Raw genomic sequence first — 26,942 nt, forward strand, 5'->3', positions numbered from 1 at the left:
AAAACATGGAACAAGAAAAAAAAAAAAAAAAACATCTCCCTCTATTTGTGTGTGTGTGTGTGTGTGTGTGTGTGTGTGTGTGAGAGAGAGAGAGAGAGAGAGAGAGAGAGAGAGAGAGAGAGAGAAAGTTGTGTGATGTATCTGACTAAATCTGAATGTTTTTATTTCAGTCCGAGATGGCGTGCTCTCCCAGGCAGAACACATTATTACTATTGGCAATCAGAAAATCAAGTTGAAAGTGTACAAACCCAGCACTGGACAAAAGGTGACTTGTTACAAAATGCACAATTATAGCTCTATAATCCCTGTAGATTGCGTCAAGTCAGTATGGTCTATCATAAAAATCTGAATTTTATTTGATGGTATTCTCATAAAAAAAGGTAGAAAAGCTGTCACTGGGGTGGTACCTTTTTTAAAAGATACACCTTTGTACCTAAATGGTTCATATTAGTACCTCAGTTGTACATATTATTACCTAAAACATACAAAAGTGTACCTAAAGGTACCACCCCAGTGACAGATTTTCTACCTTTTTTTCCCCCTGAGAGTGTACGGCCTTAAACTTGTTTCTTTAGAAAGATGGATGTCTTAATTTTGTTGAAAAGGAGAGAACAAAGAGCTTACTCTACATGTTTGATAGCATTCCCCATTTATGTACTCATAAATGCTTTGCATTTTTGTGGTTTCAGACAGAGCAGGCATGTGGATATCAGGAACCAAGTAAGTAAATCATGTGGACTTTACTCTCTAACTGCTTACATGTATGTGACCTTTTATTGGTTGGGTTATTTTGCTGTCATTGCTGATGTTCTGACTTACACATTCCTTTTCATTGGTGAAGATATCACTTCGGTAGCAACCAAGTAATCCTGTATTATTTTATTGCTTGTAGAGACTTAACTGTTTCCATTTATATGAGAAAATGATTTGGTGTGATGCATCTGATGTTTGTGTTCAAGGCCGAGATGATGTGCTCTCCCAGGCTAAAAATGATATTAACACTACCAGTCACCAAATCGAGACAAAAGTGCGCAAACCCAGTGATGTGGAGAACCAGGCAGACAGCACTGGACAAAGAGTGAGTGGACTAAATACAAATTTAGGACTAAAAAAATTCATCAAGTCACTGCTATATATGAATAGTATGACCTATAAGAACATTCATTATTCGAATATTACGCTTTTATGGTTGAGATGTAGATGCATTTTAGAATTTCTGTAGGAAGATGGCTGGTAGTGTTTTCAATTTAAGTAATCACCAATGCTTTGCGCTTGTGTGGTTTCAGACGGAGCAGGCATGTGAATATCAGGAACCAAGTAAGTAAATCATCTGAAAGGATATGCACATGCAATTTTTTTATTGGTTAGGTTATCTTACTATTTATAATTATCTTATCTTACTAATTCGGATACAATTTACTCTTCAGTGGTAAAGGCATCAGTTAGGTACTTAACCATCAAAACAATTCAAGATCATTTTGCATGTACTGGGTAAGTTAACTGTAGGGGGATTTAAACGTGTCACTAATTTTCTTGAAGATGTCCTGCAAACTGATGTGGATGTGAAGAAACCTCAAGAGTCAAGTGCTGTGGTCCTGGAGAACCTTCCAGATGATTTTAATCAAGATGTTTTGACTCTTTTGGTGGAGAACATCGGCAGTCTTTCTGAAAATGACTTTAGCATGGAATTAATACCAGAATTAAGAAAAGCAGTTGTGACCTTTAAAACCCCTGGTGGTAAGTTGTTCTACTCCTATAAAAATATATTTGTTATTTACATAATAGCATTTACATTTTCACATGATAATAATAATAATAGTTGTTGTTGTTATTATTATAACGTTATTTTTGTTATCTTATTACATTTTTAAAAAAGTGTAATGAAGTGCAATTTCAGATTTTTACATTTTAAATGTTTCTTGAGGTTAGTTTATAAAGTCTGCAAAGTTTTTTCACCAAAAAAGGTCTAATAATTTTAAATATCATCATCTTCCGTTGTCATTTTCACTCTCTGTGAAAAATACTCAGTTTCAGGGGACGTTACCTTTTGCAGAAACCTAAGTAAACACCCATTGCTGTGATTGGCTAACTTCATTGCACAATATCCATTGATTTTATTAGCATCACTCAAACAATGATACTCTTGGTGTCTTGATAGCATTAAACACTGGTCTGATGTTTATTACAAACACACTGTAAGATAAAAAAAATAATTATACCTATTGCTTCACCTTTATAGACAATTCTTGGCACTACTGTATATTTGGTAACACTTTACTTGAAGGGGTGTGCATAAGACTGACATGACACCTTCATAATTATGACATGACACATGTCATGAATATGAAGGAGGTTTTATGCATGTTTATGACAACTGTCATTAAGTGTCATTCGCTCAGTTATGTCATTTTTAATGCAAATATGACATTATTTGACCTAACCCTACCCCTACCCTTACCCCTAACCATAGCCCATAACAAAGACATCTCAAACAATGTTATCTTTGCATTAGAAATTACATAACTGAGCGAATGACACTTAATGACAGTTGTCATAAACATGCATAAAACCTCCTTCATATTCATGACATGTGTCATGTCATGATTATGAAGGTGTCATGTCAGTCTTATGCACACCCCTTGAAGTAAAGTGTAACCGTATATTTCATAAAAAAATGCTCCGCTTCACATCATTCCTAACAATGCCCCTTAGCTGTTATAAATTCACTGTAAACCACCGCTTCTCGGGGTTTATTGCTTTATTTGGGGAGGCTATGGAAATTATTTTTATAGGTTCAGTATATAGGTTCAACTCTTATATGTGTAAATATTAAGAACATTTTTATTTTCCTTTTTATGACCCCTTTAAATGTGTGCATATGCATAAAAGGTGTCATCATTTATGATATATTAAGCCCAGAAAAGAAAAGAAAAGAAAAGAAAAGAAAAGGAAAAAAAAACCTTAGTCATTATTTTAGTTTTCACTAAAAACCTAATCTTGATTTAGCTTTACATTTGCCCCTTTTTGGACTAGAGAAGGAGTTCTTAGATCTGGAACTCTGGAAGTTAGAATACGTTTACCTGTTGCATATAACTTTTTTTTGTTAAAATCAAATTTGACTTTTAATTAGTGATGACAAGTTATTGAACAATTTTTTTCTTTTGAACTGGTTCTTTTTAGTGCACCTGATTAACCAGTTTACCAAACTGGACTGCATCATTTGAAACAATTTGTGTCCTCTTGTCAGCACTGATCCACAAATTACTTAAAGGTGACATATCATGAAAATCTGACTTTTTTGTGTTTAAGTGGTATAATCGGGTCCCCGGTGCATCTCAGAAAATGTGAAAAAGAACAACCCAGTAACTTTGTTTTGGAAAGCCTTTCTCTGCAAGCTTGTGAAAAAATGAGGTGCTCAGATTGCACTGTGACGTAGAAGGGGGATCTTATTATAATATTACCGCCCCTTAATCTGCAAGTTTCCACCCACAACTCCGCAATTGTGTTTCTGATGAGCACAGAACACGGTTTAGAGTCCAAGTTTCAGAGGAGACAAGAGAGCAGTGGATTTATTGATTTATTTATGGTATATTATGCTGCTGCCAAACAGATCTAATATAAACATGCAATTTATTTCCCACCTGTCACCTTCACAGACATAACCGGCTGTTTTTGTAACTCATGTGTGTTTTTAACATAAACTTGTGTGTATTTGACAGTTTAAGCACAAAAAGACATGAAAGAGAACTTAGTTTAGTACTCACATGCCGTGTGACAGCCGCTTTCTGTGTGCGTGCTTCGGATGTGTGCGCTCAGAGAACCGTATATCAGAAGTTTGAACTGATATGGCTTTAAAACGCATGATTTCATCGCGATATACATGATAATCAAAACCAGACAGATGTTTTTTGGTAGAATATCTGAGGTCAGTGTTGCCAGGGTCACGGTTTTCCCCGCACAATTGGGCTATTTTGAAAATGCGGTCGCAGGAAAAGTTACAGAGTTGCGGAGTTGTACAGAGTACAGGGTTGCGGTTTTTTGGGCTACTTTTATAATGTACCACGGCCCCCTAAGGTTTATCTATAGACAAAACAAAATGAAAATAGATCCTTTTACTAATGTGTATTATGCAGAGACGGATGTCAAATCACAATTTAGGTGAGTTTCACCCACAGGAGATGTTAAGGCTTTCACACAGCAGAAATAAACACGACAACAGCCAGTCAAAGCATGTCGCTTGTAAGTCTGCATGTTCTGCACATCTCTGTTCAAATGACTGGCGTAGTTCCATCTAGGCTACTACGCAAACTCAAACACACATAAAGCTTGGTGATTTCAGCATCTGCATCTCACTAAATGAGGACATGAACACATGAACTTCATCTCTAGAGCCTCCAAGAGTTACTTGAGAGCTCTTCGCCGTTTCATTTGAAAAACCTGATGACAACCATGAATAAATTTGAACAGAAACATATTACTATGATGTACTTCTCAAAGTTATAATACTATTACTGATATTTTTTCATTCATGTTTTTATATCAAACATAAGGTTTTGTCGAGCAGCATTTTATTTGACCAAAAAATGCAATGTTTTGTTGTAAATTAATTGTTATATATTATCTTCTATTTTAATTTTTATATTTGTATTAATCCATTTCATTTGACACAATTTTTTAAAGATAAATTTGTATTATCATAAAATACAAAATAAATAAAATAGAAAACACAGAATTTACGAAAAATAAAATGGATTACATGGGGCCCTAAATTCAAAGGTGGCTTAAAGGAGTTTATGAACAACAACAACAACAAAAAAAAGTTATGTTTACATTCATTCTCAAGGTCTAACAAACACGTGGGAAGCATTTCCTACCATATTAATGGTAAATTAATATTGTGATAAATATTGATATAGTATGATATGGAAAAAATATTTTCGGATTATTTCTGGCCATATCGCCCAGCCCTAATTTTAAAAGTTATCATGAAAAGAACTGAAAAGTAAAAGAAAAGAAAAAAACCCAAAAACAAATTCAATAATTAAAAATGCACATACTACATATAAACAAGTCTCGCAATAATGAAAAACATAGAATAAATACAATTTAAATGTTTATTTTAAAGTGCATTAATGGAATAACACAGCAAACAATTGGGCTAGTTTTCTTTGTTTTTGGACGGGTTTTGAGTAAGCTTTTGGTTGGAAATTTTTCTGGGACCTGGCAACCCTGTCTGAGGTACAAGGTGTAAAGCAGGGCTGTCCAAACTCGGTCCTGGAGGGCCGGTGTCCTGCAGAGTTTAGCTCCAACCCTAATTAAACACACCTGAACCAGCTAATCAAGCTCTTACTAGACATAGAAACTTCCAGTCAGGTGTGTTGAGGCAAGTTGGAGCTAAACTCTGCAGGACACCGGTCCTCCAGGACCGAGTTTGGACAGCCCTGGTGTAAAGGCACAGCTCTATTCTGGAAAAGGTGGCGGGGAGCTGCAGCTCATTTGCATTTAAAGATACAGTGGGGCAAAAAAGTAACAGATACCATTAATACAGGTAACGTGTGGAGGACAGAGGAGCCTCTTAAAGAAGTTGTTACAGGTCTGTGAGAGCCAGAAATCTTGCTTGTTTGTAGGTGACCAAATACTTATTTTACCGAGGAATTTACCAATTAATTCTTTAAAAATCCTACAATGTGATTTTCTGGATTTTTTTTCTCATTTTGTCTCTCATAGTTGAGGTATACCTATGATGAAAATTACAGGCCTCTCTCATCTTTTTAAGTGGGAGAACTTGCACAATTGGTGGCTGACTAAATACTTTTTTCCCCCACTGTACATGCACGAAAACAACGTGTTTCTGCTTCCACTCAAAATTAAAAATTCTTTAAATATAAAAAACGTACCTACAGTCTGTGAGTCAGAACAGCCGGCATTGTAGTCTACTCTACTCAGGATCAGGAAACAGTCTTCCATAAAATGCACTGCACACATCTGAATATTTGGGTTGAACTGTTCTGGAACAGTGTTGTAAATACAACTTAACCACTGATTTCTAGTCGTGTCCTTTTTTGGAAGGCCAAACAAAGTAGTTTCGCTTTCACAACGAAACACACAGCGTCACACACGGCGGGCTAGAGTGAGCAACGGCTGGCGGCCTATAGTGAGGCGGGCGGGCTTGAGTGAGCGGAGGCGGGTGGGCTTGAGAACGGCACGGCCAGCGGATTCGACGAAAGAGTGGCCGGCGGGCTTGCGCCAACCACATGTGACGACCCCGGGCTGGACTCCGCTTCGTCCACGGTGAAAGCCGATCCGGCGATCCACAGCGCGAAGTTGATGTATTTCCTCAGCGACCAGCACGGATCAGCTCCAGGCATGACGAAACGGATTTCGTCCTCTTTTGGAAGGCCAAACAAAGTAGTTTCGCTTTCACAATGAAACACACAGCGCTTTCACAACATGGCGGCGGCGGCAACAACAATACATTTGAATAAATTTAGCTAATTCATCCTTAAACTCGGACCTCATTATTGAAGTACAAATCCAAGCACCAGAAGCCTACACTGTAAGTTTTCTTCAATTGAAAAACATGCATTTTCATTCATTCATAGGCTATGGTTGCAATAACATTTTACATTTTAGTTTAAAAAAATAAGTGCCATTGTTTAAAAAATGCTTTATTGACTGACGTTTCATAGATGTTCAGTTGTTATGCTTTCAAATTTTATGCCATTTGTATGTAATTTCACAGTATTTCACCTCCTAAATTAGGCCTACTGCACTACATGTGCATTTACAATTCTATAATGGTACAATTTTTAAGGGTAAAGTTTGACATTTTTTGTATGACATTAAAATTAGATTTAGAATAACTGAACATAAATAGGTTAAGCAAAACAAGTGTGATTATTCTAAAAACTTTTTAACTGCAGGCAGACATACAGTTTGGTACAGTACAAATATTTTGAGTGTCCCTTATTCTGTCCCTTATTTTCTGATAAAGAATCATCATTTGTCCCTTATTTCCCACTTCTGAAGTTAATTGGCAACCCTAATGATGATGCAATTATCTTTTTACTCCCCCGACAGCGGCACCTTGCTCAAAAAAAAAAAAAAACCCAAGTCAGTTGTTGGATATATGCGAGCAAAAAAATAATAGACAAAAAAAATGGATAATAGAAAATGAAAGTTGGTCGTGAACTAAAGTGGGCCGGTCTGTGTATTTTCACCTACAGGGATGATAGCATGAAGTATTGATGTCATTATGTGGCGACATAAAAGACCTGATGAAGTTTTTTTAATTGATTCATTGAAACCAACTGCACAAAAGCACCGTTTTGAGAATAAGAATCAAGCTTCCCGTCACTGTTATTATATGAGAGTTTTAATACTGTACTTGTACATACAGTTGCACACATTTGCTTTTGTCACTTGATTAAATGTGTGTGGCACATTCAGTAAAATATTACTTCTTACAGCTGCAGGAAAGTTCCTTGAGGACAGCAGTACACATGAAAAGTTCAAGCAGTATAATCTGAGGGCCCGTGCACTGGAGAGAAGCACATGTGTGCGGGTGGAGGATCTTCCAGCTAAGGCTACCAAGATGCTGCTGGAACTGTATTTTGAGAAATTGGGCGGTCCAGTAGAGGAAGTTATCACAAATCCATCAGAGCAAGCAGCCATGATTACCTTTAAGGAGGAAGAAGGTAAATACACGTACAATTGCTGGTAGTCTGCTATTACAGTTACATATTTAGTGATGACACTTCTTTACCTCATTTTGTCAACATAAGTGCATTTATTTATTATTTTTCAGCCAAAGACAGAGTTTTGAAGAAAGAGAATAACATCTGTGATGTTCCAGTCAAGATATATCCCTACTTTAAATCACTGGGTACAATTTTGTATGGTAGCAACAGGCCACAATTGAAGCTGCCTGAACCCATTACAGTCAGTGTAGATCCTGCCATCAGGGAGTTCATCCTCAAGAAAGGGCAGATTTCCTCCATGAAAGACCAGATGAGCTCACACTTCTGCCACATAAACATGCACAAACCTGAAGTTTTACTCAGTCCTGATCCAGCATTACTGAAACAGAAAGGAATTACTAGAAGACACATTGATGGCTGGAGTAAGAATACCATTGATGCCTTCAAGGAAATCATCTCAAACTACACAACATCTGAGTGGCCGGTGTCACATGCCTTGTGGTCTAAAGTGGAGAGTGATATTAAGAAAGTAGTGAAACATCAGGTTTTCATAGATACGGATACCTCTAAAGGGGTGCTGACATTGGCAGGAATGACCCATGAAATAATTGGACTGAAACCCATCATAGAGAAATTTTTAGAGAGAGCAACAAATCAAATTGAGAGAGAGAAGAACAGTATGACTGAATACATAGAGATTTCTCCTGCCATGTACTCTTTGCTTGAACAAGATGGCATGAAAAGTGCTGTTTCTCCACACCTGCACATTGACTACAACAAAAAGATGAACAAACTAATTTTATCAGGGCTTCATACAGAAAATCTTGCCTTCAAGAATTGGGTCCTTGAGAAGAAAATAAATATAAAACAGAAGCCCTTACAGATTAACCATTCAATCCTGGAGTACCTGAGACCAGTGGATTGTGATGAAATGTCCAGAGATCTCTTCATATCTCATGGAATAACTGCTGTCTACACAATCGAAAATGGAGATGTTGTTGTGATTGGAAGCACAGAAAGAGCACTTGCTGAGGCAGAGAAGAGAGTGAATACTGTTCTCACAACCAAAGACCTCACTGTAGAAGATCAGGGTGTCCTTCAAATGCCAGCGTGGCAGGATCTCAAAAAGAAATCGCATGAATTGTTCAATACTTCCAAAAAAACATCTGTGATTATACATTTATCTAAACAGAGAGATAAAGTAATGGTGACTGGATTCAGAGAACCGGTGATGAAAGTCAGTGAGAACTTAAGAAGTTTTATGGAGGAACACACTAGAATTGAAGAAACCGTTCGTGTCAAATCACATGCCGCGGTTGAATTAATAAAAGACAGAAAATCACAAGACTGGCAGCATTTAATTAAGTCTGATAAGATGAAAGTGAATTTTGATTCAAAGAGACCCTGGATTAAACTGTCTGGAGAGCGTACTTTTGTCCAGCCAGCTTTGACCTTCTTTAAAGGGTTGGCAGATGGTCTCTACACGGACACACTGATCATTAAAAAGGCAGGAGCAAAGAAGTACTTCTTGGAGCAGGGTAAAATGATGCTCTCAATGCTGTTGAAGGAAAAAAGATTTGTGGTGGTTCTTCAGGAAGATGATATGCTGGAAGAGGAGGAAGATGCATTTACTGAAGGTAGTTTTGACGATATTGGTCAGGTCTCTTGTGAGGTTCAGATGCCAGGTGGAGTAACTGTTACTGTCAGGAAGGCGGATATTTGCAAGATCAATGTTGATGCTGTGGTCAATGCTGCTAATGAAGATCTGAAGCACATTGGTGGTGTAGCTTTAGCACTTCTCCAAGCTGCTGGACCAAGTCTGCAGCAAACCTGTGACCAACACACAAAAGCAAATGGGGCTCTGAGGCCTGGAGATGCCTTCATCACTGACGCTGGTCGTCTTCCCTGTAAATATGTGGTGCACGCTGTTGGACCTCGTTTTAGTGATTCAGACAGACGTACCACTGTGCAACGCCTGAGACGTGCTGTGAGGGAAAGTCTGAACCAGGCGTCAAGCAGAAACTGCTCCTCTATTGCAATTCCAGTTATTAGCTCAGGGGTATTTGGTTGTCCTCTTGATCTTTGCACTGAAACAATCGCCAAGGAGGTGCATGACTACATTGATTATCATAACCACAGAGGCTCCAGTAGCACATTAACTGAATTTCACTTGGTTGACAATAATGGCAGTACTGTGAATGCCATGACTCAAACTGTCAGAAAGGAGTTTGCTGCATATAACCCCAAAATGACTTTCCCTCATCAAATCAAACCTCATGGGTATAGCAACAATGAACAAGGGTATCGTGGAAATGGCCGTGGTCGTGGTCGTGGTCGTGGTCGTGGTCATGGCCATGGAAACTATGGCCAAAGAAACCAAGAGTTTGAAGACCCCAAAGGTCGTGGTAATAGAGACTTTGAAGGACAAGCACACTGGAGAGGAGAAATCTCAAGCTATGGTGGCAGATCAGGTAACTCTGAAGGGTTAACTGTTCTTGAGAGAAAAACTACACAAGAGGGACTAAAAATCACTCTGTGCAAAGGGAACATCCAGGATGCGAGTGTAAGTGAACTGTTAATTAAAAAATCTGACAGAAAGAACATACATAGCAACCATTTACTTCTTAAAGACTTTTATTTAATATTAATGTTTTTAATTAGGCTTTCCCCCTTCTTGTTTCCCTATGAAAATACATAAAAATTCTTAAAAGGAAAAAAGTTTGAGTTATAATTTAAAAAAAAAAGTTAAAACCAAGCCAGTGGCTTTGGTCAGTCACACTCTGTGTACCATATTCAAGTGTACCACATATTTTTTTACAGAACAAGCTACACCTCTGCTTAATATGTTGTGCTTTTCAAGTAAATCTTACTATTTTCTATTGTCTCCTTTATTTCTCCTACAGGCTGATGTCATTGTAAACACTATATCGGAGGACTTGGACCTCAGAAAAGGTGCCATCTCCCAAGCACTCCTTCAGACTGCTGGTCATCAGCTCCAGTCAGAAATCAACACAGCTGCTCGCTTAAACAATGTTAATTATGGTGAAATGGTCATCACAGATGGTTATAAACTGACGTGTCAAAAAGTCTTCCATGTAGTTTGCCCATTTTGGAACGGCTCAGACCATAAGGTGAGAATAACAATTTCGTCACCCGCTGTTTGTTTTAAACATTAAATGATATTGCACCTGTGTGATATGTAAGCTTCACATTAGATCAGGGGTTTTTGAACCTGTCCTGGAGGACCCTCATCACTGCACATTTTGTATGTCTCCCTCATCTAACACACTTGGTTCTATTTATCAGCAAATTTGTAGAGACTGCAAGACCTAAATTGGGTGTCTGGTAAGGGGGATATACAAAATGTGCAGTGCTAAGGGTTCTCCAGGGCAGGTTTGAAAACCCCTGATTAGATGGTACTGTCTTTAAATCAGGGATCTCCAACCCTGCTCCTAGAAAGCTACTGTCCTGCAGATTTCAGCTCCAACACCAGTCAAACACACCTGAACCAGTTAATCAAGGTGTTCAGGGTTATTTGATAATTACAGGCAGGTGTGTTGAAGAAGGGTTGGAACCAAAGCCTGCAGGACGGTGGCTCTCCAGGAGCAGGGATGGATTTAATCTTTAAATCTTGCTTTACAGATTAAAATATATATATATATTTATTTACATTTTAAAAGGTACTCAGTCAGATCATCAGAAATTGCCTGAAAAATGCAGAAACCTGGAGAATGGCATCAGTCGTATTCCCAGCTATCGGGACTGGGAATCTTAGGTTTCCTAAAGATCTAGTGGCCAGAATCATGCTGACAGAAGTCCAGGAATTTAACTCTACAAACCTTCGAGAGGTAACTGTGATTGTGCACCCTTCTGACAGGGAGAGTGTAGAGGTGAGTGCCAATATTAGATTCAAGAACCATAAAATCACAGTCAAGTTTTTCCATCTCATACAGTATGACCAAGTCAAGATATGCACTTTTATTGTTTAAACTATAAACTATTTTAATAATTTAACATAGTTGCACATGTTTTCTTGTATATTTCTGTGCTTTATCTATTAGTGCTTCACCAGTGTCTTTAGACATGGGATTCAGGGTCCCATCACAAAAGAAGCACATCGACATGTCAAGATTAAAAAAAACATTTCTGGCAAGTCAGCTCAGACCTCTGGTAACAATTTCTTATTTGATGTCCATCACACTTATTTTTTGAATATATTTTGCTCAAATATTTATTCTAATAACAAATATATCCAAATGTCACAGATATATTTAGGATAGTGACAAGAATTTCCCCATACATCTACATGTTTTTCTTTAGGGGTCGTTGGCAAAGTCTCCTCTCCCTCTCTTGGGGTGCACACTATGCAGCTGGGTCAAGTGACTCTGGAGGTTTCATCAGGAGACATAACTAAAGAAAAAACTGATGCCATTGTTAACTCCTCAAATCAGACATTTTCACTGAAAGCAGGTTAATCCAACTATACACACTGTCTTACCTGTTTCAATGAATAATTTATTATTTATTTCACATTCAAAGAGAATTATAATATGACAGTTGATTTTACTTTGTAATCCAGGAGTATCCAAGGCCATTTTAGACGCTGCTGGAGTACAAGTGGAACAAGAATGTTCACAGCTTGGTTTGTATTCTTTCAAATGTGCAATTATCTTCTTGTTGATGTACATTACCTTTTTGAAGAGATCTAAATTAACTTTAGGTGCTATTGGTAAATGTGACCCCCCCCTCCCAATAGTGCGATCATCAAATATACAGCAAACAGAGATTGTGACCTCATCCGGGCAGCTTCCATGTGGAAACATCATCCATATTATCGGACGCAGCAGTCCATCTGACATTAAGGATGCTGTTTTGTCTGTTTTGGAGTTATGTGAGTCACGCCAGATTACTTCTGTTGCCTTCCCGGCTCTTGGCACTGGTGAGAAACTTTGTGTGATCTTATTTTTTACATAATTGCAGTGAGTTTTGTTTATTTACTTATTGTATAATTATTACTATTTTTAAACTGACATGTTGCGTGAATTATTCACTTCCTTATTCTTTTCCTTTTTGATCTTTAACCCTTTAGGTCAAGGTGGTGCAAAACCAGCTGATGTTGCAGATGCAATGGTTGATGCAGTTGTTGACTTTGTAAAGAAAAAGAAACCGGTGCATGTAAGGCTTGTGAAGTTTCTTATATTCCAGACAAACATGGTGGCAGACTTCCACCAAAGAATGATCAGAAGATCTGGTGAGAAAGTAGAGGAGGATAAAGGTCTGCTTACCAAAATTAGAGGTCAGTAATAAATTATAAAAATGCTAATCCAATCCATTCTTTGTAAAAACACAGTAATGAATCCCTCTGTTTTTTTTGTTTTTTTTCCCATCAAGACTTTTTCTTGGGGGAAAGTTCAGACTCTCCCACAAATGAAGAATTTGTGATTGTGGTTGAAAAAATTGAGCCAGCTGTGTTTCAACTCTGTGGTGAGACACCAAAGGACCTGAGTGAAGCCAAGGAAATGATCAGCAGCATGATATTACGAGAGCATGTGACCATCCCAATCCATGATCCAGCCATTACTCATTTCACCAAGGAGGATGGAGAAATGCTGAACGCCATACAGAGGGAGCTCACAGTCAGTGTCCGGCTTGAGAAGAAAGGCCAAGACTCTGTCATCACACTGGAGGGTCTGACAAGAGACGTTCACACTGCAGAGAGTCGTATTCGGGACATGATCAGAAAGGTGGAAAGGAATGAAAACCGAAGAAGTGAGGCATTTTTCATTAGCAGTGTGGTTCAGTGGCAATATCAGGAAAATGGACGGAGCGTCAAAAACTTTCATATGTTGACCAATTATGACCTGGAACAGGCCTTTCAGAGGAAACAGCCTTCAGTGAAAATCAAAATTAACAATGATGAATATGAGGCTGATTTATTTCGCAAAGAGGCCACAAGAAGAGGAATACGTATTGAAATTAATAGAGTAGATCTGCAAGGTGGGATTATTTTTTAATTTAAATAACATAGATCATGTATTTCACCAAGGAGGATGGAGAAATGCTGAACGCCATACAGAGGGAGCTCACAGTCAGTGTCCGGCTTGAGAAGAAAGGCCAAGACTCTGTCATCACACTGGAGGGTCTGACAAGAGACGTTCACACTGCAGAGAGTCGTATTCGGGACATGATCAGAAAGGTGGAAAGGAATGAAAACCGAAGAAGTGAGGCATTTTTCATTAGCAGTGTGGTTCAGTGGCAATATCAGGAAAATGGACGGAGCGTCAAAAACTTTCATATGTTGACCAATTATGACCTGGAACAGGCCTATCGGAAGAAACAGCCTACAGTGAAAATCAAAATTAACAATGATGAATATGAGGCTGATTTATTTCGCAAAGAGGCCACAAGAAGAGGAATACGTATTGAAATTAATAGAGTAGATCTGCAAGGTGGGATTATTTTTTTATTTAAATAACATAGATCATGTACAAGGATTAATTATTCATGTTTTTCTTTTTGTCAATAGCTGCAGCTCAAAGCCCTTTGCCTTCAGACTGGGAGGACATGAAAGGACAGCCAGTTGTTCTTGTAAAACTCACAGCAGGCTCAAAGGAATTTGCAAAAGTAGAGAAAGAGTTCCAGAGAACCAATCTAACCAATAACATCATTGAAGTAAGACTTGACTAATGAGAAATCTCCTATTTATTAGTTTTGAAAGATTCTGTTGTTGTATTTTAATACTATGGTGTAAATGTAATGCCTAAACCCTTTTTTTGCTTTTAGATTGAAAGAGTTCAAAATAGCGCACTTTGGAAAAGCTACATGATCAAAAAGGAGGAACTGGAAGATAAAAACAAGCACAAAAAAAATGAAAAGCTTCTTTTTCATGGAACTGGCCCTGATAAGACAGATCAGATCAACAATCACGGCTTTAATCGGAGCTTTGCTGGCATGAATGGTATCAGTCAAATTCAGTATAAACTTTTCCACTTGTATCCATTTGTCTTTTAAATCAATCATGTATTACTCTTATTCTGTTTTTAGGAGCCATGTATGGGAATGGTTCATATTTTGCTGTGGACCCAAATTACTCAGCCCAAGGCTACTCTAAACCTGATGTCAACGGACACAAACGCATGTACCTTGTCAGGGTGCTTGTTGGAGAATTCACTCAAGGAAAACAAGGCCTTCCTGTTCCCCCTGCGAAAGGCTCCAATAGTGCTGATCTCTATAACAGTGTGACTGACAACATGAACAAGCCAACCATGTTTGTGATCTTCAACGATGTACAGGCTTACCCAGAATACCTAATCACTTTCCAGTAATGATTATGAGATCAGTTTCTGTCAGCTAGTCTTTTTGTTGCAGTTTTACATTGATTTGGTGAAGCCGAACATAATATATGGATAATGATGGTTATTTTGTGGCATATCTTAATTAATTTTAGAAAGAGACGGAGGAAGAGACAGAGAGAGATTGTGCATGTGTGAATTACCTGCTTCTACTAAGAGAAGCTGCACATTTAATACATCAAAATCAGTAATAGCCCTTTGAATGCTAAGGAATATAATGTAGCAATTCAACATTGAAGCTATTTCATCAATTAAAGTTGCCCAAACATGCCCATTAATGACAGAAAACAGTAATGTAATCCTGAGAATACCTTAGACTGTCCCATTTTAGCTTTAGTTGGTTTCCTGACACTTGCTGTTGTTATTTAATCTAATTTCCCTTTTAATCTTTAACTACCCTAATCAGCAGTTGTTTGTTTTCATATATATGAAGTATTGCTTAACTGGAAAAAGTGTGTTCAGCATTTGGGGATTATGTGTATGGGCATTGAAATTAGACACATACCATTGCATAAAAATAAACATGACAAAGGACTAAACTACATTATTACTATTTTATTATTATTTACTACATCCTTTAAACATTGCAGAACAATACTGATTTTCTATGGCTGTTTTTATATTTCTGTGTAATGCACTTCAAGTTTAAAATAAAATAAAAAATAATTTTTAAATAAGGTTAGGCTGGCTGCACACTAGACGATTTTAAGGCCTATTTTAAGCCCGATTTGCATCCCTGAACGAACGCGGCTTGTCGCAAACGACTTTTTGTCCAAAAATCCTCTATTGCAGTGGTTCTCAAACCTGTTCTGGAGTACCCCCATCCCTGCACATTTTGTATGTCTCCCTCATCTATCACATCTGATTCAACTCATCAGCTCATTAGTGGAGACTGCAAGACCTGAAGTGTGTGCGTCAGATATAGGGAGACATACAAAATGTGCCGTGCTGGGGGTACTTCATGGAGAGGTTTGAGAACCACTGCTCTATTGTGTGGTGTCATTACGATTATTTATCAGCTCCCGATCGAGATGGAGCGTCCCCGAACTCAAATCATGCTTCTATAGCTGAAACTTGGCAGCTACAAACATGCCATGAAAGCAGAGAACATCACTCATATTCTTTTTTATAAATTTTTTTTTTACTGTGAAACAGAACACGTGCCAGATTGTCCTCTATTTGTTTTTCTTCTCTAGTCATGATCTTGCGAGTGTCCGTGAGATCACGTGTCACTGTGAAATCGTTCCTACAATCAAAAAGTGTGTGGTCTCATGGTCTGGTCTAATCATCTAGTCAGTGTGCTTTCAGAGGATTAAGGCTAAAAATCGGTTGAACTGTCTTCATGTCTGTGGTCTCCCATGGTTTTAAAATCGTTTAAAATTTGAAAATCGTCTAGTGTGCGGCCAGCCTTATAAAGATAATGTCACATGGCTGATTGGTATGGGATCAGATTCCCGCCAAATGTATTGCAGTCACAGACAAAAAAAACAAAAAAACAAGCGCGAAACCAAAATTTAAAAATGCAAGTAAAATTATATTGCACAAAATTTTAAAATGAAAGCAAAGTTTTCAGAATAGCAAACAATAGTCACGGATCAAAAAAATAATGTGTAAATCAAAATTTGTATAACGCATTTAAAATAATAAGCACGAATCAAAACTTTAAACACATTTAAAACCATATTGCATAAAACTGAAATATTAATGCAAAATTATCCAAATTGCACACAAAATCATGTTTTCCTTGGTTATATTTCTGTTTTTTTGTTTTCTATTTAACTAAAAGAGTACACGCGTTTCTAAGCAACACACTGAATGAATCCAGGGATTTGAACGAATCGGTTGAGTGATTCAGTGGCCCATTCTTGCTTGTTCATGAATGAATCAACTGTTTTGAATGAATCAGTTCAATGAACGCTTCTGTGATAAAGCAGTGATTTGATACCAATTACTGGCGGCATTAATGTCATAGAGTACTATGCCTATCATTTCATTTCATATTTCTATATTCCATTTATTAAATTAATATTTTAAGTTCCAACAGAACAAACAGAAAACAAAAACGAAACTAAACAAAAAGCTTAAGCAGACCTTAAATGCACAGCTGTCAATTTAGTTCTTAAGATAAAATCAAAGAAATCGATAAGTTACAGGGGAAGATACATAAACATTAACAGCAATGGAATTCTTGTTTTGAGCCATGACAATAGTTTTCAAGAACAATGTAGGCAATCATGCAAAGTGAAAGAAACAGTCCAAATCGGGTGTCTATATCCGATTAAAATTTTGGCTCCATTTTCTTTCTGATATAAGGGGTGATGGTCAGCATATTATTTTAAATTGAATAGCATGTTTTGTTACACACTGAAATTCTTTAGCGTGCTCCCAAACTGAATCCCAGTCTTCGCTGGAGATATTTAGTGCAAAATCATTTTCAAACATTTGTTAAATATTGATGGTCAAACTCAATATAATATAAATATGAGATACATATTTCTATCTTGTATTTTTATAAATATTTTCTCAATTACATACTTTAGCGGTATACAAAGTAGTATTTTGCCTATATTCAAACTTTTATATGTAAAACATTATTAATAAAAATGTATAATTAAGAAAGTTAATTTCTGTTTGATACTGTGACTCGACTTGACTTGCTTGAGGTGAGCCACTTACTTGACTTGACTTGCTTGATTTGTTTGTACTGTGACTTGAGACTTGATGGTAGGGACTTGAGACTTGCTTGAGACTTGAACATGTGTGACTTGCCCCCACTTCTGTTAGATAGGAAATGGATTAATGAACAATAATTAAAATATTTAAAAAATGAATATCCTTGGATTCCGGCTTTATACACTTTACCTAAAATTCATAAATCACTAGAAGATCCTCCAATGCGACCAATTGTCTCAGGAAATGGGTCATTGACAGAAACCATATCTAAATGTCTCCATTCTTTGATTCAACCGACAGTGAAAAAACTGCCATTCTATTTAAAAGTCACCACTGATTTTTTAAATAAATTGAATCAAATTCCTTGCATGAGCACGACGGATTGGCTTGTAACACTCGATGTCACTTCACTTTACACGAATATACCTCATGAAGCAGGCTTGGATGCACTACATTGAAACGCCAATAGGCTTGTCAGTTCAGCACCATATTAATTTATCTTGAAGTTATTAACACTGTACAAATAGCCTATGTGTTGGCAGAAATGTATTTATTATACATGTTACGTTATTACATTTTGGGAAATATAAAACTTTTATAGAAGGTGTTTTGTAGTTTCTTCATGTTTAGTTTATTTTTAACTGCAGATTTTATAGTTTATTACTAATTTATTTTTAAAACCATACAACCATGGTAGGGATCAGTCACCGCACAGTGCCGCGCTTCTGCCACGATTTATAAGTGATAAACAGAGCAAGTCGCTTGATCCATTCAGATGTGACACAGAATTGTTATACAGTCGTGTGATATGAGAACATTAAAGGTTCTAGTGATGCTGGCTGTAAACAGCCACGCCAATGAGGTATAATGGGAAACGCCAATAGGCTTGTCAGTTCAGCACCATATTAATTTATCTTGAAGTTATTAACACTGTACAAATAGCCTATGTGTTGGCAGAAATGTATTTATTATACATGTTACGTTATTACATTTTGGGAAATATAAAACTTTTATAGAAGGTGTTTTGTAGTTTCTTCATGTTTAGTTTATTTTTAACTGCAGATTTTATAGTTTATTACTAATTTATTTTTAAAACCATACAACCATGGTAATGAGGACCATGGTTTTACTACTTGTGACCACTAAACTCCAGCTAAACTCTGGATTCTTTCTTTTTAGATGTTTAGTTCTAATCAATTTTAATTGAAGTAAAATGTTAATTCAATAAGGGCCTGATTAAAGATAAATATCAGTGTCTTATATAAATTAGGTGTTTATTATTTACAAATAATAAAGTTCTTAAATGGAGATTCACCCAAAAATTAAAATGGTCATCTTTACTCAACATCATGTCATTCCAAACCTGTATGAATTTCTTTCTTCTGTGAAACATAATTTGAGAAATTCAAGAAATGTTTGTCCATACAGTAGAAATCAAGGGTAACCAAAAGGGTTTGGTAACATTCTACAAAATCTTTTTTTGTGTTCAACAGAAGAAAGTCGTTTGGAACTGCATGAGGGTGAGGAAATGATGACAGAATTTATTAGCAGTAACTTTCCAGCAGTCTAGCTCAAAATCAATGCTTTACTGTCAAGTGCCATTCTATGTGACAAAAATGCATTATTGAGTTTGTTGCATTTGTTGTGAATCTATCAGTATTCGTTTCTGTCCTGTTTTATTTATTCATTTATTTACTCCAATTGAAGGTCCTATGACCCATCAAAACGTTCAAGGGGGAAATTGTGGACCGAATGGGCTCGATTTGTCCAGTGCCAAATTTTAACCCCAGTCCAGCCCCCACCCCTGAACGTTATTTATTTACATTTTATGATCGCAACTCATCACTGAACGTGATTTTGACAGGGCCCCATAGCAATTCAGTGCACAGGGCCCAGAATTCCTAGCGACGGCCCTGATTGGTGGAGTAGATATTGATGACTGTCTATTTAAACTATAGGTTTGTATAATAGTGATATGCGATCCTAGATTATTCGTGTTTTAGTCACGTATATATTGTGTGGTGTACTAGTGGATGTGATGTTTTGTGTTGGATATATATATATATATATATATATATAATGTGAATAATTAGATGTAAACCCATCAGAAAACATTTAGTCTCCAGTGCCACCATTTTCCAGAACTACAACCTTCCTGGAGTCTCCAGAATTGCAAGGAGTCAGGTTCTCAGAGACTTTTCTTGGGTGAAAAAATCCTAAAAAAAAATATGACCCTCACTTAATAAGGATAATATGCTGAAGTATTGTGAAATACATTAAGACTGATTTTTTTCTAGGCTTTATTATGGACAGATACGTTGTGAGTGACTCTTGAAGGACCAGCACCACATTCTCTTGTACCACTGTTTGAAGAATTCATCTTCAAGAATCTGGCAGTAAATTTTAGGGGATAACATTTGGGCTAACCCCCGAATGTTTATATTGTCTGGCTCCGCCCCTGAGTGATACCGCGTATACATAATTTCATTTGTAGTACAGATGTAGTTATTTGGATTTGTTGTTTATAATTCTTTTGGATGGTTTTTAGGCAATTTCCTTGCTCGTTGTGTATCCGATTTGAATCCGTGTTGCATAACAAATGCCCGATTTGGAGGTATACGAGTTTCCAGGTTAACTTGGAGGCTGCAGACTGTTTTAACAGTAGCGGAATATAATTATTTTGTTTTAGGCCTACACTACTGCGTTTATCAGCTGTTTTTATAAGTAGTCGCACTGCTATCGTGCCCGAGTTAAAAACAGACCTCACTCTCAGTTTCACGGTAAACTTACGCAGAAACGAAAGTGAAAGTGAGGGCGTGATCAACTATATAAACTCTGACTCGTAAGTCATTTCCTATTTGTTCAGAAGGATCGCGATGGACGAATATTATCCCATCATTGCAGAGGGAGACTGGGGGCCTGAACACGCTAAAAGTGTGAAAAATAAACTTCAGATTTACTTTCAGAGTAAGAAGAAATCTCAAGGAGGAGACTGCGTCGTGCAATATAATGACGGAAGCAACTCCGCTACGATTCTGTTCAAATCATCTGACAGTAAGTGCTGAACATAAAAGCATATGTTGACAAACAGAGTTTTTGTTATCAAGATTTCCAGACACCTAAGGTAATTTCGGGATCAAATACAAAGTGCGACAAACTCTCGCGAAGTTAGCACTTATATAATCTGTGAATTTTAACTTTCAAATTGGCCTATCATAACCAGCCAACAAGCGGGCCAGTGGCAAAGTTGGACAAAGGGAAACATTTTATACGTGACAAAACAATGGCAGGTTTTATTAAGGCTACATTAAGAAACAAGTCCTTAGAATAAATAAATACATAAATAAAAAATAATATGAAAACAATAAAAACAGTGATAACACTATTTTAATGTGTCTTTGTTACATGTAGTTACTATAATAATACTACATGTATTGTTTAAAATGTTGCTGCAATCACTGTAACAAGAACACCTTAAAATACATGTACTGTAAAATGTATGACACATTAAAATAAAGTGTGACAAAAACGATATATTTTTGATACATATATTAAAATAAATGCTATTTAATAAAAAAATATATATACAAAAAAATTATGTAAGATAACAGTTTACATTTTTATGTTTACGTATTCATTTATTACTGCTCATACAGTGCCCCTTAATTATGTTTAGATGTCAAGGCCTTGTTAAATATTTATTATTTACATTTACATTTAATCATTTAGCAGATGCTTTTATCCAGAGCTACTTTCAAAAATGAGGGCAATAGAAGCAATCAAAACATCAAAAGAGCAACAATATATACGTATTGTGACAGGTCCCAGTTAGTCTAACACAGCACACATAGCGAATTAAAAAATAAATAAATCAATAAAATAATAAAAAGCAGATCGAAATAAGATATAATAGATAGAGCTAGTGTTAGAGGGCCAAGTTATTATTGTTATTTTTATTTCATAATAATTAAATAGAAAACAAGTAGATAGAATATAAATAGAATAGAGAGTTCCAGTGTTAGAGGGTCAAGTGTACAAGAGATGTGCCTTTATATCTAAAGGTGAAGTGTGTAATTTCAAGATCAAATCATGAATTATTATTAATTAATTTCTTTACTAGTTGATGCGGCATATTAAGCTGGGACAGGAGCAAGCATTTTAACATACAAAATCACTTTTTTTTTCTCACCATTTGGTGAATCTCATAAGAACAGCACCCAATTTTTTGTATAAATTGTCTGTATTAAATGACTTTAAACAATATATCAATTACTTGTACGTAACTTATAATTTAATCATATAGTATGTAATATATTTAAATGTAATTTTGTAACAGATGCATATTGATATTGGTGAAATATATTGTGGGGAAAAATGCATAGATTTTTAAAGGAGCTTCCTCATTTCGTCTGTTTATGTCAGCTCTTCTTTTAAGAAACCACTTGTAGCTTCTCTCTGTTGTATCTCTCTCCTGAAATCACAGAACAGTTATTATCAAATTTGTTTACCAAGCAATAGCCTACCGGTATAAGGTTTATCTTAATTTATGATATCAACGATTATGTAGAGGCCACACTTTTATGGAAGGCAGATGGGGCCAAATGTCTTTAAACAGAACATGTGAAATTTGACCGTGTCAACACGCACAGTTAATGCGGTGAATTTGTGTTTCTTTTGTATGTGTAGCACATTCTCGCTGTGTTAAAGGGATAGTTCACCCAAAAATAAAAATGTGATGTTTATCTGCTTACCCCCAGGGCATCCAAGATGTAGGTGACTTTGTTTCTTCAGTAGAACACAAACATAAATTTTTAACTCCAACTGTTGCAGTCTGTCAGTCATATAATGGAGGTGAATGGGAATCACGGCTTTGAGAGTCAAAAAACATACACAAACAAAACCAAATTAAACGCTGCGGCCCGTGATGATACATTGATGTGTAAAGACACAAAGCAAGAAGAAGAAGACGCGTCATGCGCCGGCTAAACATCAACTTTTCATTTTTGGGTGAACTATCCCTTTAAGGCATCAGTTATCGCTGTGTTTCTTTGGTACGTGTAAAGACGCACGGTTTTGCCTCCTTAAGACAACGAATTTGAACATGTCTCTCAACTCACACACATTCTGGCCATGTTCAAACTTGTAATCATTTTTAAAAGCAAATATACCTCTAGATTTACCCACTTAATAATTCTTTCTTTAGTTCACTGCGGCATATCTTTACCGTGTTAGAGTAAATTAACTAATATTACAGTGTAAGTTAAGACTTTTCTACCTGATCGTTGAACTAAACAACTACAAAGGCCATGACAAATGATGACATAAGACTGACATCACATGTACCAATGCATTATCCCTCATGAACAAATAGAACATCTGATGTTTGCATACTTGAATACCAGTTTACCATTAAGACGTCCTTCATTAATAAATGTGATGTCTGATTTATATACCAATGTAAAATCATCACATATCCAGATATAGTCCCAAATATAGTAATTTCATTGGCTGTTGTGTGTGTTGTCGCATTAACATGGACAAACAGTCCATGTTGACACGATCAAATTTCATGTGTTCCATTTAAATAAATAAATCCGGAATAAATAAATCAGCCTTTCAGACAAATTACGAGGAAAACCTTTTCAAAACTATAAATACAAAACCCTCTTCTGTACATAAAGTTGTTAAAAAGCCCAAACTTTCATAAAGAAGAACTCAATCTAGAGATACCTCTGCTAAAAATATATAAAGTATAAACTATAAAGTAAATATTTGAAAGAAATACATTTAGAAGTTACGTGATAAGAAAAACTTGGTGTATTATTTTATGTGATTTTGGAGAATAAATGTACCTGTAAGCAGTACAAACAACCGTGAGAGACATGTTTTGCTGCTTCTCCCTGTTGTTCACATGTTTCCACGGCAACTCTGGTCTCTGCACGCGACTCAAATGTTCAAACCCCACTCTTTAAAACACTTAAAAGTCATGCAGCATAAACATATATAAACATCAAGAATTACAAAAAATTTTGTGCAGACTCTGCAAGTAACTGATAAAACAATACCTGTCACTCATGTCAAAGCATTTCCAAACATGTGGGACATACTAGAAGAATTTTGAGCTCATAGGCCAATGTCACATCATTGTTAATCATCACATTATAATCACATCCGCTAATATCACGTAACATGATATACAGTATAGCTTACTGTGATGTTTTCTAAGTTGTGTGATGTATCTGACTAAGTGTGATTGTTTGTGTTTAAGTCCAAGATAGCGTGCTCTCAAAGGCAGAACACATTATTACCATTGACAATCAGAAAATCAAGTTGAAAGTGTACAAACCCAGCGATGCAGAGGAACAGGCAGACAGCGCTGGACAACAAGTGAGTAGATTTGTTACAAAATGCAGAATTAGGACCACAATGCTTTTACAATCAAACCTCAGATGAGTGGCTCTGTAAATCAAACCCTTTAGATTGCATGAAGTCACTATAAATGAACAGAATGGTCTGTCATAAGAATATTAATTCAGTTTTATGGTTGCGATATATTTGTATTTTAGAGTTTCTCTAAGAAGATGGTTGTCATTTCTCCATAATGTTCAAAAGGCTGGAGTAGAGAGACCAGTTAACTAAACCTACTTGTTTAGTTCTCCATTTACATAATTGTAAATGCTTTACGTTTGTGTGATTTCAGACAGAGCAGGCATGTGGATATCAGGAACCACGTAAGTAAATCATCTGGACTTTGGTCTCTGGCTGCTTACATTTATGTAATTTTTATTGGTTAAGTTTTTGTAATGTTATTGCGGAAGTACTAATTAACATTCATTTTTGATGGTAAATATATAAGTTATGTACAGGGATGTGCAGAGAGTTCCTCAGGGGCAGGGGCTCAAATGTAAAATAGGGGCAGTGTAAAATTTATTCAGCAAGGATTTGTTAAATTTATAGATACAGTGATAGTAAAGATTGATATTGTTAGAAAACATCTCTATTTTGAATAAATGCTGTTCTTTTTATATTTTTATTTATCAATGAACCCCAGAAAAGTATCACAGGTTCCAAAAATAAATAAATACAAATTTAAATAAAAAAAGCACCATAACTGTTTTCAACATAATATATTAGCATATTAGAATGGTTTCTGAAGGATCATGCACTGAAGACTGGAGTAATGATGCTGAAAATTCAGCTTTGCATCACAGAAGAAATAAATGATATTTTAAAGTATATGAAAATAGAAAAACATCCTTTTAAATTGTACTAATATTTCACAATATTATTTTTTTTTTCTGTATTTTTTAATCACATCCGCTAATATCACGTAACATGATATACAGTATAGCTTACTGTGATGTTTTCTAAGTTGTGTGATGTATCTGACTAAGTGTGATTGTTTGTGTTTAAGTCCAAGATAGCGTGCTCTCAAAGGCAGAACACATTATTACCATTGACAATCAGAAAATCAAGTTGAAAGTGTACAAACCCAGCGATGCAGAGGAACAGGCAGACAGCGCTGGACAACAAGTGAGTAGATTTGTTACAAAATGCAGAATTAGGACCACAATGCTTTTACAATCAAACCTCAGATGAGTGGCTCTGTAAATCAAACCCTTTAGATTGCATGAAGTCACTATAAATGAACAGAATGGTCTGTCATAAGAATATTAATTCAGTTTTATGGTTGCGATATATTTGTATTTTAGAGTTTCTCTAAGAAGATGGTTGTCATTTCTCCATAATGTTCAAAAGGCTGGAGTAGAGAGACCAGTTAACTAAACCTACTTGTTTAGTTCTCCATTTACATAATTGTAAATGCTTTACGTTTGTGTGATTTCAGACAGAGCAGGCATGTGGATATCAGGAACCACGTAAGTAAATCATCTGGACTTTGGTCTCTGGCTGCTTACATTTATGTAATTTTTATTGGTTAAGTTTTTGTAATGTTATTGCGGAAGTACTAATTAACATTCATTTTTGATGGTAAATATATAAGTTATGTACAGGGATGTGCAGAGAGTTCCTCAGGGGCAGGGGCTCAAATGTAAAATAGGGGCAGTGTAAAATTTATTCAGCAAGGATTTGTTAAATTTATAGATACAGTGATAGTAAAGATTGATATTGTTAGAAAACATCTCTATTTTGAATAAATGCTGTTCTTTTTATATTTTTATTTATCAATGAACCCCAGAAAAGTATCACAGGTTCCAAAAATAAATAAATACAAATTTAAATAAAAAAAGCACCATAACTGTTTTCAACATAATATATTAGCATATTAGAATGGTTTCTGAAGGATCATGCACTGAAGACTGGAGTAATGATGCTGAAAATTCAGCTTTGCATCACAGAAGAAATAAATGATATTTTAAAGTATATGAAAATAGAAAAACATCCTTTTAAATTGTACTAATATTTCACAATATTATTTTTTTTTTCTGTATTTTTGATCAAATAAATGCAGGCTTGATGAGCATAAGACACTTTCATAATTCTGCATATTTATCAAAAATAGTACGTAATATAATAAAGTCCTTTCCCGTCACAATTTTGCCAGCCTACACTTCACATAATAGGCCTGTAGGTGGCACTTGGGCTTCATTAACTATGATAGTTTCATGAAATAGTAAACGTGTGTATCATATAGTGAATTGATTACTGATTACCATTATTGCGACCTCTGGCGCTGCAAGGATTTGTGCAGTGCTTTTGTAGTCATTTAGCATCCATTTTGTCAGCAATGTAATTTGATTTATAAAATGAGACAAACCGCATATCCAGAACGCTCCACAAATGTAAGCTTGTCTGTCCCATGCCATTTTCAACCAATTTATGAATAAGAATGGGAAATGACCACTCCACTTCACATTATTGTCCAATAAAATTTGAACTTCTTGTGCCAGATCATGATTGGTTGGTGTATTATACATGACGAACGAGCATTGATCAAGTATTGATCAAGAATTAAGTAATATTCTAAAATATGTAATATATGGATTTTTTATTAAATCGACTCACTAGCTTTGATTATTGATGAAAAATGTCAACCCACTCACTGAAAGAACCATATATGGCTTGAGAGCCTATGGTTTCCGAACAGACTGTGGAATATCAGTCAGTCAAGCAAAACGCAGGCAACCCATAGCAATATTGACAAGAATGTAAAAATAAACAAGAATTTTCTGACTTTTGAGCCCGCCCCCCCCGCCCC

At 36.1% G+C, this 26,942-nt stretch overlaps 2 protein-coding genes across 5 annotated transcripts in view; both read left to right on the forward strand.

Moving 5' to 3' along the window:
• LOC107552062 (poly [ADP-ribose] polymerase 14-like) overlaps positions 1–15,588 on the forward strand; it is a 16,229-nt gene extending 641 nt beyond the window's left edge. Inside the window, exons 2-20 of one of the 2 annotated variants that reach the window (XM_016233867.1) lie at positions 171–265; positions 690–720; positions 960–1,078; positions 1,287–1,317; positions 1,540–1,737; positions 7,470–7,697; positions 7,808–10,263; positions 10,604–10,831; positions 11,381–11,590; positions 11,762–11,870; positions 12,021–12,170; positions 12,280–12,342; positions 12,457–12,639; positions 12,790–12,996; positions 13,092–13,294; positions 13,747–14,152; positions 14,224–14,372; positions 14,484–14,658; positions 14,745–15,588. In XM_016233867.1, coding sequence (XP_016089353.1) covers positions 171–265; positions 690–720; positions 960–1,078; positions 1,287–1,317; positions 1,540–1,737; positions 7,470–7,697; positions 7,808–10,263; positions 10,604–10,831; positions 11,381–11,590; positions 11,762–11,870; positions 12,021–12,170; positions 12,280–12,342; positions 12,457–12,639; positions 12,790–12,996; positions 13,092–13,294; positions 13,747–14,152; positions 14,224–14,372; positions 14,484–14,658; positions 14,745–15,025 — 5,522 coding nt within the window. In that variant the 3' untranslated portion in view covers positions 15,026–15,588. The remainder of the gene's footprint in view (positions 1–170; positions 266–689; positions 721–959; positions 1,079–1,286; positions 1,318–1,539; positions 1,738–7,469; positions 7,698–7,807; positions 10,264–10,603; positions 10,832–11,380; positions 11,591–11,761; positions 11,871–12,020; positions 12,171–12,279; positions 12,343–12,456; positions 12,640–12,789; positions 12,997–13,091; positions 13,295–13,746; positions 14,153–14,223; positions 14,373–14,483; positions 14,659–14,744) is intronic. The other variant, XM_016233868.1, reaches the window with a different exon arrangement.
• Positions 15,589–20,552: 4,964 nt separating this feature from the next.
• Positions 20,553–26,942, forward strand: part of LOC107552063 (poly [ADP-ribose] polymerase 14-like) — a 14,749-nt gene continuing 8,359 nt past the window's right edge. The window contains exons 1-3 of one of the 3 annotated variants that reach the window (XM_016233869.1): positions 20,553–20,779; positions 23,994–24,112; positions 24,426–24,456. In XM_016233869.1, coding sequence (XP_016089355.1) covers positions 20,602–20,779; positions 23,994–24,112; positions 24,426–24,456 — 328 coding nt within the window. In that variant the 5' untranslated portion in view covers positions 20,553–20,601. Of the gene's footprint in view, positions 20,780–23,993; positions 24,113–24,425; positions 24,457–25,145; positions 25,259–25,571; positions 25,603–26,942 lie in introns of those variants that run through there. The other 2 variants (XM_016233870.1, XM_016233871.1) reach the window with 2 other exon arrangements.

This window comes from Sinocyclocheilus grahami, unplaced genomic scaffold (assembly GCF_001515645.1).
Source record: "Sinocyclocheilus grahami isolate Dianchi unplaced genomic scaffold, SAMN03320097.WGS_v1.1 scaffold440.1, whole genome shotgun sequence".
Lineage (NCBI taxonomy): Eukaryota > Metazoa > Chordata > Actinopteri > Cypriniformes > Cyprinidae > Sinocyclocheilus > Sinocyclocheilus grahami.